At 42.6% G+C, this 15,586-nt stretch overlaps 1 protein-coding gene across 1 annotated transcript in view; it reads right to left on the reverse strand.

The window, feature by feature from the left end:
- LOC139474321 (WD repeat and coiled-coil-containing protein-like) overlaps positions 1-15,586 on the reverse strand; it is a 53,518-nt gene that overhangs the window by 11,711 nt on the left and 26,221 nt on the right. The window contains exons 3-5 of the mRNA XM_071257290.1: positions 6,047-6,207; positions 3,574-3,691; positions 450-522 (exon numbers count right to left, since the gene is read on the reverse strand). Coding sequence (XP_071113391.1) covers positions 450-522; positions 3,574-3,691; positions 6,047-6,207 — 352 coding nt within the window. The remainder of the gene's footprint in view (positions 1-449; positions 523-3,573; positions 3,692-6,046; positions 6,208-15,586) is intronic.

Consider the following 15,586-nt stretch of genomic DNA (forward strand, 5'->3'; position numbering starts at 1 on the left):
TGTGATTTCACTGGTCTCGTACTCTTGTCCACAGGTTTTGTGTTCATCACATGAACAGTCTGAGAAGCCATTATTGTTGACATATTTATTTATAAGAACTGACTTATGGAGTTTCTGTTTATTTGTTTGTTGTTTCGCCGCACTCAGCAATATGACATTGATCAGTAAATAATCGTTCTAGACCAGACAATCCAGTGATTTATATCATGAGAATCGATCTACACAACTGAGATATGATGACATGCATCAACCAAGTCAGCGAGCCTGACCACCAGATCCAATTAGTCGCCTCTTACGACAAGCATAGTCACCTGTTACAGCAAACATGGGTTGCTGAAGACCTATTCTAACCCGGATCTTCACAGGTCCATGGCTTTTCTGTAGGTTTTTTTACACTTTTACCTACACAAACAAAAAGACAACATTAAATAGACAAGTGGAGGACTCACCAGCACCACGGCGCCCACACACAGCACCAGCCTCTGTCCATCTTCCGACCACGTTCCGCAGGTGATCTTACCACTGAAACACAGACAGAGAGCCCACAATATCAGCTGCTTCACAGAACAGTGATTTTGACACAAAAAGCTGTATACAGTATACAAAACAACATTGCAAAAATAAGACATCATTACAGCATATATCCCGGGTAATGGGTTTTCGGACACTGAAGAAACAGTCATAGTATTCTCGCTGATCACATGAACAACTGTAAAACTTCTCATTCACTTATTCATAAAAGACAACTTTATCTTAGAATAAAGACATCATCTGAGTATTTACAATTTATGTGTGACACCTCTTGTTATAGTGCAAGTATTCGTGATAGAAAACGCATTATGTCCAAAAACCTATGATCCGACGATAATACTTAATAGTATTGTATCATGAACAATAATAATAAAGGCTCTGATCGAAAGCAGGACAATCCGCGACGGCTGTCTGGAAACACGATATTTTCGGAGTATTTTTTATATTTTTACGAAGAAGATGACTCTTTCAGAGAACCGCTGTTTTCAAAAATGCAAATTTCAGCATTTTTGCAGAGATTTCACATTGCTAGATCTAATTATTTACGTATTGAACAAATTGACCAGTCACCGTAGGGACTGCGCTACATGTATTTCGATTGCGAAAATGTAATGTTGACATTTAATAGTCAAATTGCCTCAAATATGACTTTAAATGAGTCAAGGTATGGCATTTATGATATGTGTCCATTCTCTTGCAACTAAAGTTAGTTTCAAGGCGTCAATAGCGGTAATCTGACCGTGGTTGCTGTAAATAATGGTGAGTTGTGCGATCTACCGATCACTTCGCATACATTTCACCAAAATTATTATGATTATTGAATGAAATTTTTAATAAAATTCAAACATAAGTCCAGATAAACAATGAACACCTTTTTATAACCAGATATTATAATAGGATTAAATTGCATACTTCAGTTCAGATTAGTTGACTGGTATTTCCGGTGTTACATGATTGCGTTGATCAGCTAATAATGTTTTTTGAGATGGGGAAAAACATTGTGTCATTGGAAAACTTAAGTTTATTAAAAACGTAAGTAAATTTTGGGAGCCATGCTTCACCGCCTGCTATAACCGAATTAGGGCTATTATTGAAGAACACCCACTGTATCTGATGCTGAAAGCTCTGATTGAAAACAGGACAATATGTGTACTGTACATCCTCTCGATGGGCACTAAACTTTATGAGAGCATTAAAATCGATGGTGCCAAATCAATACCTTAAGTGGAATAATCCTTACTATTTACTATTTAATCATGAAATTATGACGCATGTGACGCCTTGCTTAGCATTTCTATCGGTCAAAAGTATGACAACTTAAACAAACCATCGGTCAAATAGAAAGTTAATCTGTCTATGACCGGTAACCGAAACCCTGCAGAACAACCATCCCTTGCCATTGTACAAGCTCCCAGGAATCACACCATGACATGTGACAAGTTATTTACAACTGATTAGTGATTAGAAATTTGGCTAAATTTCAAAGCAATTCTATATGATAATTGAAAATAAACATCCACAGTAGTGACAGGTTTCTATCTATAATGCAGAAATTCTGTCATCTATTTCCTCTAGAAAACTTAAGAGGAATTTAATTGAGGAAATAAAATAATATTCTCCAACTTATCAGATCGTGCTATTTCTGTTTGAATAGCTGATGCATTAGTCAGACTACAAAAATTTATTACCATGACGACCTTGAATATTTAAAGGTCAAGATAAATATTTACTTAATCACCATGCTATGCGGAAATTGGTTCTGAAATGAATTCTAAATGTTCCTGTTATCCGACAAATCATTTCATTATGAGATTTAATTGCTGAAAGCTGTCAGAGGATCAGACTTAATCACACAGTCATCCAGGTGCAGGGGGAGGAAATGAAACTATTGGCGGCCATGCTGGTTCATGCACGGGTTCACACACGCTGCCGAGTGCATTGATGCCGCTGAACGTTGGACTTTACGCCATTTTGAGCATCGTTTTAGCAACATCATTGCAGGTGACACCAGAAGTGGGCTTCACAGATAGCACCCATGTAGGGAAGTGAACACAGACATTTGATGTGACGAGCAAATGCTTTACCCACTAGGCTACCTCACCAACACAATTGTAACACAACACGTGATTCATGAAACAACAATCATTATTTGGCCACTATTACCAATACACTGTATAATTCAGACATGAGACAATGTCTTGTTAACTGAAATAATATGGACAAGAGCAAAGCTAATGAGGGTCACTTCAAGATTGTGTTGTGTACTTCATGGGAGGGGTGAGTTTGAATGGGAGGGTCAGTTTGAGGGGAGGGGTCAGAGTGAAGGGAGGTAAGTTTGAGGGGAGGGGTCAGACTGAAGGGTGGTCAGACTGATGGTAGGGGTCAGTTGGAGGGGGGGTCAGATTGAGGGGAATGGGTCAGAAAGAGGGGAGGTTCAGTTTGAAGAAAGGGGTTAGACTGATGGGAGGGGTCAGATTGAGTGGAGGGGTCAGATTGAGGGGAAGGGTCAGACTGAGGGGAGGGGTCAGACTGATGGGAGGGGTCAGACTGATGGGAGGGGTCAGACTGATGGAAGGGGTCAGATTGAGTGAAGGGTCAGACTGATGGGAGGGGTCAGATTGAGGGGAGGGGTCAGACTGATGGGAGGGGTCAGATTGAGTGAAGGGTCAGACTGATGGGAGGGGTCAGACTGATGGAAGGGGGCAGATTGAGTGAGTGAGTGAGTGAGTGAGTTGCATTTCACGCCGCTTTTAACAGTATTCCAGTTATATCACAACGTGTCAGCTTAATGTGGGTGGAAAGCCCGAAGTGATGCAGGTCTCAGACGTTTACCACCTCGGTGAAATCCACGAGCACGGGTATGGTGCTGACAAACCTAGAAACATAATCGTGGCGAACCGGGATTCGAACCCACAATCATAGGTTTCTGGCATGCCCAAGGGACGCAACTCTGCACAGCGAATCGCGGCGCCTTAGACGACTGGGCCACCAGTTTCCCCGTCAGATTGAGTGGAGGGGTCAGATCGTGGCTAATGAACTAACCTTTCGAGCTGAGGGAAGGCATAGCTGCTCTTGTTGTGAAGATGTCGGAAGTAGAAGCTGCACTGTTGTTGACTCAGCAGACACAAGATGTCCTCCTTCTTGGGGTGCCACAGACAGCCTGCCACAACACACAGAACACATGTGACGGTCTAAGTAACTGTTACGTGGCATTCTATGTAAGAGTCACATGATGGCCTAAGTAACAGTCATATTACAGTCGAAGTAACACAGTTATGTGATGGTCTAAGTAACACATTCATGTGATGGTCTAAGTGACAGTCATGTGATGGTCTAAGTAACAGGTATGTGATGGTCTAAGTAACAGTGATGTGACGGTCTAAGTTACAGTCACATGATGGTCTAAGTAACAGTCACTTGATGGTCTAAGTAACAGTCACTTGATGGTCTAAGTAACATTCATGTGATGGTCTAAGTAACAGTCATGTGATGGTCTAAGTAACAGTCATGTGATGGTCTAAGTAACAGTCATGTGATGGTCTAAATAACAGCTATGTGATGGTCTAAGTAACACATTCATGTGATGGTCTAAGTGACAGTCATGTGATGGTCTAAGTAACAGGTATGTGATGGCCTAAGTAACACAGTGATGTGAAGGTCTAAGTTACAGTCACATGATGGTCTAAGTAACAGTCACTTGATGGTCTAAGTAACAGTCACTTGATGGTCTGAATAACATTCATGTGATGGTCTAAGCTAAGTAAAACAGTTATGATACGGTCTAAGTAACAGTTATGTGATTGTCTAAGGAACAGTCATGTGATGGTCTAAATAACAGCTATGTGATGGTCTAAGTAACAGTCATGTGATGGTCTAAATAACAGCTATGTGATGGTCTAAGTAACAGTCATGTGATGGTCTAAGTAACAGTCATGTGATGGTCTAAGTAACAGTCATGTGACAGTCTAAGTAAAACAGTTATGATACGGTCTAAGTAACAGTTATGTGATGGTCTAAGTAACAGTCACATGATGGTCTAAGTAACAGTCATGTGATGGTCTAAGTAACAGTCATTTGATGGTCTAAGTATCACAGTTATGTGACGGTCCAAGTAACAGTCATGTCATGTGATGGTCTAAGTAACAGCTATGTAATGGTCTAAGGAACAGTCATGTGATGTGATGGTCTAAGTAACAGTCATTCGATGGTCTAAGTATCACAGTTATGTGACGGTCCAAGTAACAGTCATGTCATGTTATGGTCTAAGTAACAGTCATGTGATGGTCTAAGTAGCACATTGATGTGATGGTCTAAATGACAGTCACATGATGGTCTAAGTAACAGTCATGTGATGGTCTAAGTAACACAGTAATGTGGTGTTCTAAGTAACAGTCACATGATGGTCTAAGTAAGTCATGTGACAGTCTAAGTAACAGGCATGTGATGTGACGGTCTAAGTAACACATTCATGTGATGGTCTAAGTTACACAGTGATGTGACGGTCTAAGTTATACAGTCATGTGACGATCTAAGTAACAGTCATGTGATGGTCGAAGTAACAGTCATGTGATAGTCTAAGTCACAGTCATGTGACGGTCTAAGTGACAGTCATGTGACGGTCTAAGTGACAGTCATGTGACAGTCTAAGTGACATCATGTGACGGTCCAAGTGACAGTCCTGGACGGTCTAAGTAACACATTCATGTGATGGTCTACGTAACACAGCCATATCAGGGTATAGCCCTGTTGGGATTCTAGGTTAGAATTGGTCACATGCATGTTGAAAATGCATTTGGTGGTCCAACTCTGTTGACTGTATGTCACCGTAACCCAACGTTGCAAATATCATCAATCACATGTTTGTCTGGACTCTACAATCCATGATCACATGAGTGGAATATTGCAGTGACAACAAGAAACAAACAAACAAATCTCGGTGTAAGCATCGCAGTCTTGCCCCAGTGTTGGCATCCGAGTCTGGACCAGACAAACCACTGATGACAGCAGGAGCACAAGAGCCCAACTTACCAAGGCAAGGGAGTTAACTGACTATAAAAGTCCAGTTTCCACCCTTGCTGAACTAGGCTGGAATTTCTGAGTCATATTTTGGCTGGACTAACGAGTTTATGCATAGTCAAATCAAAATTTGTGTAAACAACACAGTGACTGACGTGCAGATTTCTGTTGGTTGCAAGATGGCAAAGCATGTGTACAGTCAACTGGGCGTCAAGATCTTTTCATGTTTTAATCAACATACTCAAGTGATTTGATGAACTTCAGGAGGTTAGACCTGTTATAGTACAACATAGATCTTGATTATCGCTCCGATCATCTTGACTGGGCGCCGCCATTTTGTTTGGAGCAAATGCAAGTGATATGAGAGGTGGAATCTGATTGGTCAATAGGAGGGACATAGAAGGGAAGTAACTCATAATAGCCACTGGTGGCGCTACAATGGAGACACAAAATTTCAGCCAAGTCTTAATAATCTTCAACAATCCCTAGACAAACTTACCTTGGGGAATGGGTTGCACATTAAGTTTGCGGACTTGCTTGAATCCTAGTTTTGGAGCCAACCCTGTGACTTTCCACACTGTGACATTCTGCCGGTGGATGGCACACAGGAAGCAGGTGTCGCCGTCCACGTCCCCGCTCCAGTGAAGGCTCCTCACGTTGCTGCAAACACACAAAAATAGGGACATGTAAAATAGGGACACTGGTAAGTGGGTATACGTGCTACAAGACAGGTGTGATGAAAACGCTGAGAACCAACATCTTCAGTTCATAAATAATCAGGTCTGGGTATGGCTGGGCTACCAAGGAGAGACGGCATCAGCAACGATCCTAGCCTTTAGGACATCAGTCGAGTCATCCTACATTGTGCCTACACAATCCTCACTTTAGTTGGCTGAGATTCGAGTGTGTAGCCACATCAGTCATTCTTTCCTAATAAATGACATTCGATCAACACGTTCATTTGAGCAAGTGACCTTTTTTGAAATGTGCCTCTGTTCATACAGCAGTGAATGGGTACCCGGTAGGATGAGATGGCAAAGTGGTGGTAACCTTCAAATGCCTAACAGGCAGCTTGGGTTGTATACTCCCCAGGGAGCTGCGAATTATTGTTGAGTGCATGGAGTACAGCAAATATAAATGGACTACCGTATTCAATGTAATAAACGCTCAGGGTGCTCTCAAAATTAGAAATAGGGGGCTCTTATTAGAACATAATTTTGGTGAGATAAAAAACTTTGTGGTTTATGCTGACAGCCTGAAATGATATAAAAGAAGAATCTGTGCGTATTATATACGATAGATATATTTTCGAGAATTTAATTGCCCATAATTAAGGGTGCATATAACACATGAGTGCGTATTATACACGAATAAATAAGTCTTGTGTACATTGATCAGTTGGAAGGGGTACTAATTGGGATTGTTCACTAGCCAATATACATGATATATTAGCAAATATCGCCGTAGGTGCTTATTAGAGCGGGGCGCTTATTACGTTGAATACGGTATTATTGTTCATTATTATAACTGATTAACAATTTCAGTTGACAGTTTGAGGTAGCCTAACAGACAGGGTGTTCACTTGTCACACAACTACTCGTGGTTTGATTCCTGTCACTGGCACAATGAGTCCCCCAGCTGTCATAAGATTATCATCCCTGACCCAATACAACACAATACTTGTGTGTAGAAACAGCCATGTCCTGATCACACAGTGTGAGCAGTATACCCAGGACAACGTCTGTAACACAATACTTGTGTAGAAACAGCCATGTCCTGATCACACAGTGTGAGCAGTAAACACAGGACAACGCCTGTAACACAATACTTGTGTAGAAACAGCCATGTCCTGATCACACAGTGTGAGCAGTAAACACAGGACAACGTCTGTAACACGATACTTGTGTGTAGAAACAGCCATGTCCTGATCACACAGTGTGAGCAGTATACACAGGACAACGCCTGTAACACAATACTTGTGTGTAGAAACAGCCATGTCCTGATCACACAGTGTGAGCAGTAAACACAGGACAACGCCTGTAACACAATATTTGTGTAGAAACAGCCATGTCCTGATCACACAGTGTGAGCAGTAAACACAGGACAACGCCTGTAACACAATATTTGTGTAGAAACAGCCATGTCCTGATCACACAGTGTGAGCAGTATACACAGGACAACGCCTGTAACACAATACTTGTGTGTAGAAACAGCCATGTCCTGATCACACAGTGTGAGCAGTAAACACAGGACAACGCCTGTAACACAATATTTGTGTAGAAACAGCCATGTCCTGATCACACAGTGTGAGCAGTAAACACAGGACAACGCCTGTAACACAATATTTGTGTAGAAACAGCCATGTCCTGATCACACAGTGTGAGCAGTAAACACAGGACAACGCCTGTAACACAATACTTGTGTAGAAACAGCCATGTCCTGATCACACAGTGTGAGCAGTATACACAGGACAACGCCTGTAACACAATACTTGTGTAGAAACAGCCATGTCCTGATCACACAGTGTGAGCAGTAAACACAGGACAACGCCTGTAACACAATACTTGTGTAGAAACAGCCATGTCCTGATCACACAGTGTGAGCAGTAAACACAGGACAACGCCTGTAACACAATACTTGTGTAGAAACAGCCATGTCCTGATCACACAGTGTGAGCAGTAAACACAGGACAACGTCTGTAACACAATACTTGTGTAGAAACAGCCATGTCCTGATCACACAGTGTGAGCAGTAAACACAGGACAACGCCTGTAACACAATACTTGTGTAGAAACAGCCATGTCCTGATCACACAGTGTGAGCCGTAAACACAGGACAACGCCTGTAACACAATACTTGTGTAGAAACAGCCATGTCCTGATCACACAGTGTGAGCAGTAAACACAGGACAACGCCTGTAACACAATACTTGTGTAGAAACAGCCATGTCCTGATCACACAGTGTGAGCAGTAAACACAGGACAACGCCTGTAACACAATATTTGTGTAGAAACAGCCATGTCCTGATCACACAGTGTGAGCAGTAAACACAGGACAACGCCTGTAACACAATACTTGTGTAGAAACAGCCATGTCCTGATCACACAGTGTGAGCAGTAAACACAGGACAACGTCTGTAACACAATACTTGTGTAGAAACAGCCATGTCCTGATCACACAGTGTGAGCAGTAAACACAGGACAATGCCTGTAACACGATACTTGTGTGTAGAAACAGCCATGTCCTGATCACACAGTGTGAGCAGTAAACACAGGACAACGCCTGTAACACAATACTTGTGTAGAAACAGCCATGTCCTGATCACACAGTGTGAGCAGTAAACACAGGACAACGCCTGTAACACAATACTTGTGTAGAAACAGCCATGTCCTGATCACACAGTGTGAGCAGTAAACACAGGACAACGTCTGTAACACAATACTTGTATGTAGAAACAGCCATGTCCTGATCACACAGTGTGAGCAGTAAACACAGGACAACGCCTGTAACACATTACTTGTATGTAGAAACAGCCATGTCCTGATCACACAGTGTGAGCAGTAAACACAGGACAACGTCTGTAACACAATACTTGTATGTAGAAACAGCCATGTCCTGATCACACAGTGTGAGCAGTAAACACAGGACAACGCCTGTAACACGATACTTGTGTGTAGAAACAGCCATGTCCTGATCACAGTGTGAGCAGTAAACACAGGACAACGCCTGTAACACAATACTTGTGTAGAAACAGCCATGTCCTGATCACAGTGTGAGCAGTAAACACAGGACAACGCCTGTAACACAATACTTGTGTAGAAACAGCCATGTCCTGATCACACAGTGTGAGCAGTAAACACAGGACAACGTCTGTAACACAATACTTGTATGTAGAAACAGCCATGTCCTGATCACACAGTGTGAGCAGTAAACACAGGACAACGCCTGTAACACGATACTTGTGTGTAGAAACAGCCATGTCCTGATCACAGTGTGAGCAGTAAACACAGGACAACGCCTGTAACACAATACTTGTGTAGAAACAGCCCTGTCCTGATCACAGTGTGAGCAGTAAACACAGGACAACGCCTGTAACACAATACTTGTGTAGAAACAGCCATGTCCTGATCACACAGTGTGAGCAGTAAACACAGGACAACGCCTGTAACACGATACTTGTGTGTAGAAACAGCCATGTCCTGATCACACAGTGTGAGCAGTAAACACAGGACAACGCCTGTAACACAATATTTGTGTAGAAACAGCCATGTCCTGATCACACAGTGTGAGCAGTAAACACAGGACAACGTCTGTAACACAATACTTGTGTAGAAACAGCCATGTCCTGATCACAGTGTGAGCAGTATACCCAGGACAACGCCTGTAACACAATACTACCAGGAACACAACTGCTGCCATATGCTGCCGTAATTTAACCCTCACAGCGTACTGACAAATCAAGGTCTGTGTCTTTATGGTCTTTGACTGATAACTGGCAGCAATTATCAGTGTACATGAAGAATTACCCCCACAAACTAACATGCGATTGGGTTTGTATCGTCATTCGTTGTTTAACACCAATATTCCAGATACACGACTATTGTCGACAAATTATCAAGTCTGGTCCAGACAATCCAGTGGCCCAGTGAGCATCAATCCATATATGCAATTGGGACACGATGACACACAATCAACCAGGTTCTCAAGCCTGACCACACAAACCATTTAGCCGTCTCTTATGTATTCTTACCCAGCATCCCCATGGGTTGGGGTTGGGGGGTTGAGGGGTTGGGGGGTTGAGGGGTTTGGGTTGGGGTTGGGGTCGGGAGTTCAGGTTCTGTGATTAAGCTGACATTGTACGTGTCATTGAACCTGGTCATTATGGATCGTTGCTTATGCTATCAATCACTGGTTTACCTGCTCCAACTAATTACAAGCAGATACAGTGTTTCCCTTCTCCGGTGTATATACTGGATATTAACCTGTTAAATATTTCTGGGATGGGTAAACTTTAGGTCTGACGGTCCCTGTGTCCGCCACAAATTTCCACTGAATAATGCACATCATATCCTGTGTATCGCTGCAAACATTAAATCACTTAAAAAGCTGGCGTTTCAATTTTCGGCAACATTCTGGCATTAAAATTCAAAAAGTATATGAACCTATTAAACCTATTCACAAAATATGAATGATTTTCAAATTATAATGTGCACATTACTTTACTCTTCCCTCACATCATGATACAGGCACCAAAAGTCTGAATGACGACGGAATATTCTGACAGACGGATTAACTAAACGATGAGTTGATTTGTCATGGTATCCAAATGTTTCTCATCAATTAAATTTCCATCACATGCTGAAATGATGACAGTTTATGAAGAACATCATCAGGAACAAAGAAAACCTGGACTCAACCAGCAGCTTCACTGAGGCGGACTCGACTGTACTTTTAAGTGGTAATCCCAGACACAAGACTAGCTACAATCCCCATCTCAAGGTTTTCTTCAGTGGTCAACGTGACCTGTAATCCTCTTTGTCAAAACCGGGGAGTGTCAACAAAAGTAAAAAGCATGCCAAGCACTACATCAGGTAACTTTGCAAACATTAATATGATTTAAAAAAGGTCACTTTGACCTATTTGACATGCCCATAGAAAACAACTGACAGTCCGACCGACAGACAGACAGATAGGCAGACAGACAGACAGACAGACAGACATACATACAGACAGACAGACAGACAGACAGACAGATATGCAGACAGGCAGACAGATAGACGGACAGACAGATAGGCAGACAGACAGACAGATAGGCAGACAGACAGACAGATAGGCAGACAGACAGACAGATAGGCAGACAGACAGACAGACAGACAGACAGGCAGACAGACAGACAGATAGGCAGCCAGACAGGCAGACAGACCAAACTGTGTTCTTTAGACCTCAGGCTCATAACACAAACAAGATGGAAAAAATAAATAAATTTACATGCTGAATAAATGGCGGGAGAACAACACTAGATGTTATAGGGATAAATGTCTTGCTTGTAATCTTTAGTACGTGACAATTAAATCAAACATTTATAATATGGATATTGTTTGTTGACATCAGTCTTGCAAAGAAAACAGTTGAGATTGTGTACATCAAGCATTGATCAGGCTGAAGTGCTGACAGCTTAACACTTGCCAGCACACACACGGGGAGAAACAATGGCAAGGACAGTATATGACGGACACCTGGTGCTAATCTCAACATTTCAAATCCTGACATGGAGATGATCAAACACAAATACTGATGGATACATATTTCCATGTCTGAAACTACGCCTATTTTCCTGTCTGACGAGGAGGTCAGTGAAACTTTGTTCTTGCCTGCTGGTTGGCTAACAGGTTGTATTTTCCAACCATCACGTTATGATTGATTTTTGATACATGATATGTCGGATATAAATTTCACAAAATGTTACAACTGCCTCACACAACACAGTGAACAAATACTGAAAGCTGGCGGCATTCGCTTGGTGGTTGTTGAAGCAGTGCAACAGGTGTAGAGAGGCTGGCCCAGTCAGACTGATTGCTTAGACTGTACCTAGTCTCCTGACTGCATCAGCTCCTGAGTATAACATATAGACTAAACCCAGTCTCCTCACTGGAGCATCAGCTATTGAGTATAATATATAGACTAAATCCAGTCTCCTGACTGCAGCATCAGCTATTGAGTATAATATATAGACTAAATCCAGTCTCCTGACTGCAGCATCAGATGTTGAGTATAACATATAGACTGTACCTAGTGTTTAGCATCAGCTCCTGAGTATAAGAGATATAGACTGCATCCAGTCTCACAACTGAAACATCAGCTACTGGATACAACAGATATAGACTGTACCCAGTCTCTTGACTGAAGCATCAGCTATTGAGTATAACAAATAAACTGGACCCAGACTCCCAATGGAGCCATCAGCTATAGAGTATAACACTAATAATAAACAAACCTGCAGTATGAGAGCTACAGGGGTCACATAGACTGTACCCAGTCTCCTGACTGCAGTATCAGCATAGAGTATAACATACAGACTGTACCCAGTCTCCTGACTGCAGCATCAGCTATTGAGTACAACATTGTTAATGAACAAACCTGCAGTATGAGAGCAACAAGGGAGCACATAGACTGTACCCAGTCTCCTGACTGAAGCATCAGCTATTGAGTACAACATTGCTAATGAACAAACCTGCAGTAAGAGCTAGGGTACAAAGGGTTAACTATGACAAGTACGACCTTGACCCACACTGGTATTAATTTCAAAGGGACAGGCATCAGAAAAAGATGACAATGAAAAAGAATATACCGTATTCAATGTAATAAACGCCCTGCTCTAATAAGCGTCCACGGCGATATTTACTAATATATTGGCTAGTGAACAATCCCAATTAGTACCCCTTCCAACTGATCAATGTACACAAGACTTATTTATTCGTGTATAATATGCACTCATGTTATATGCACCCTTAATTATAAATAAATTAAATCAAATATAAATTATATAAATTCTGAAAAAATATATCTGTCATATATAAACATTTCAGGCTGTCAGCATAAACCACAAAATTTATCTTTCAACTCTGTTTTTTTACACCAAAATAATATTCTAATAAGGGCCCCCTATTTCTAATTTTGAGAGCATCCTAGGCTCTTATTACATCGGATACGGTATCACGATCTTTAAGTGGCCCAGCAAACCTCAACATGCCCAACACCTCAGAACATGTTACCATCCCCTTTCAAGGTTAGTACTAAAACTTCCTTGTTCTACGTTAACCTCACACATGCCTTAGACTCAGACATTAGCAGGACAAAACATCTCACTTACATTTCCATATCCAAGGCTAACAGGAAAAGATTACTTGATTTTTTTGTAAATCATTTAAATGCTAATTCCATTTAACATCCCATCCTGGGACAGAATAGGTCCCCTGCTAGGTTGTTGTGAACTTACGAGGATCAGCATGATACGAGGATTGTGTGTCATCATGCCCCTAATGCTGACTTGTTGCTCATGCTATCGACCACTGGACTGCTTGTCCTAGGCTTGATTAACGACAAGCTGCCATGCAGCTGGATACTGCTGACTAAAAACGTTGATGTACTGATTCACTTCCATGACCATAGTTACCACAGCTACATGCCATTAGCAAGTTAAGAAAGTTTGATACATGTCTATATAACACTATCCTATGCCTTGCATACATAACAGGGGCTCCGGCCTATAGTGCAGCTACCTGGCAGTGTACGTTTGTGCTACACCTTGAGATAATTGGGCAGGTGTGTTTTCTCACGCAGGTGTGAAGTTCATCTCAGCAGAGGCAGGTAACGCTGCGCCTATTGTACACAGTATATACAGAACCAACACATCATCACAAACAACTGCATGTTAGTCTGATACTGGGTCAAAGCATTGGATACTAAATATAAATATGTCATGATATCCCTTGAATGTATCCTGCCCTTGCAACACTGGCTCTCTCAATCATGAGTCATGTGTGAGTGGGTTTGGTTTATTGTAGCTTTGAACAGAACTTCAGTAATATGACAGCATGTCAGCTTGATGTGGGATTGGTTGGTTGGTTGGTTTGTTGTTTAACGCCGCACTCAGCAATATTCCAGCTGATGATGGCGTTCTGTAAATAATCGAGTCTGGACCAGACAATCCAGTGATTAAAATCATGAGCATCGATCAATGCGATTGGGATCGAAGACATACATCAACCAAGTCAGCAAGCCTGACCACCCGACAAGCATAGTCACCTGTTACGGCAAGCATGGGTTGCTGAAGATCTATTCTGCCCCGGATCTTCACAGGTCTTGATGCGGGAGGCAAGCCTGATGCAGGTCTTACATGTTACCACCTTGGTGATGTAATGGCGATTGTGAATGGCCTCCACACATCTCGTCAACTACAAGAGATGGACGCACATTGAAGCGGTTCATCAACAGTATTCAACACCCCACCAACTTGATTTTTTTTTTCAATAATATCTTATAACTTTTTCATTTAACGGACCTCCACCTCAGAAAAAACTTCCCCAAAATAAAAATTCGTAAAGTACTTGATTTAGTTTCTAATGAATCAGTGTTGCATTATGAATACATTTACTTATTCAAACAGCAATAATCTGAGGGTTGTGAAAGTGAAATACATCTCCCTGTCAAAACTTGTCCAGTCTGCTTCCTAGTGTGCATAGGTGCATCACACCAGGACTACCACTCAGCATGTCTCCCAGGGGGCGCCACTCAGCATATCTCCCATGGGGGGCACCACACAGCATGTTTCACATAGGGGGCACCACACAGCATGTTTCACATAGGGGGCACCACACAGTATGTTTCATATTGGGGGCACCACACAGCATGTTTCACATAGGGGGCGCCACTCAGCATGTCTCACATAGGGGGCACCACACAGCATGTCTCACATAGGGGGCACCACACAGCATGTCTCACATAGGGGGCACCACACAGTATGTTTCACATAGGGGGCACCACTCAGCATGTTTCACATAGGGGGCGCCACTCAGCATGTTTCACATAGGGGGCGCCACACAGCATGTTTCACATAGGGGGCACCACACAGCATGTTTCACATAGGGGGCACCACACAGCATGTCTCACATAGGGGGCGCCACACAGCATGTTTCACATAGGGGGCACCACACAGCATGTTTCACATAGGGGGCACCACACAGCATGTCTCACATAGTGGGCGCCAATCAGCATGTCTCCCAGGGGGCATCAATCAGCATGTGGCAAACATAGGACGCGCCAATCAGCATGTGTCCCAGGGGGCGCCACTCAGCATGTGTCCCATAGGGGGTGCCACTCAGCATGTGTCCCATAGGGGGCGCCACTCAGCATGTGTCCCATAGGGGGAGCCACTCAGCATGTGTCCCATAGGGGGAGCCACTCAGCATGTGTCCCAGGGGGCACCACACAGCATGTGGAACATAGTAAGTGCCACTCAGCATGAGCATGTGTCCCAGGG

The sequence above is a fragment of the Haliotis cracherodii genome, unplaced genomic scaffold, assembly GCF_022045235.1.
Source record: "Haliotis cracherodii isolate W230 unplaced genomic scaffold, xgHalCrac1.p SCAF_3, whole genome shotgun sequence".
Classification (NCBI taxonomy): Eukaryota; Metazoa; Mollusca; class Gastropoda; order Lepetellida; family Haliotidae; genus Haliotis; species Haliotis cracherodii.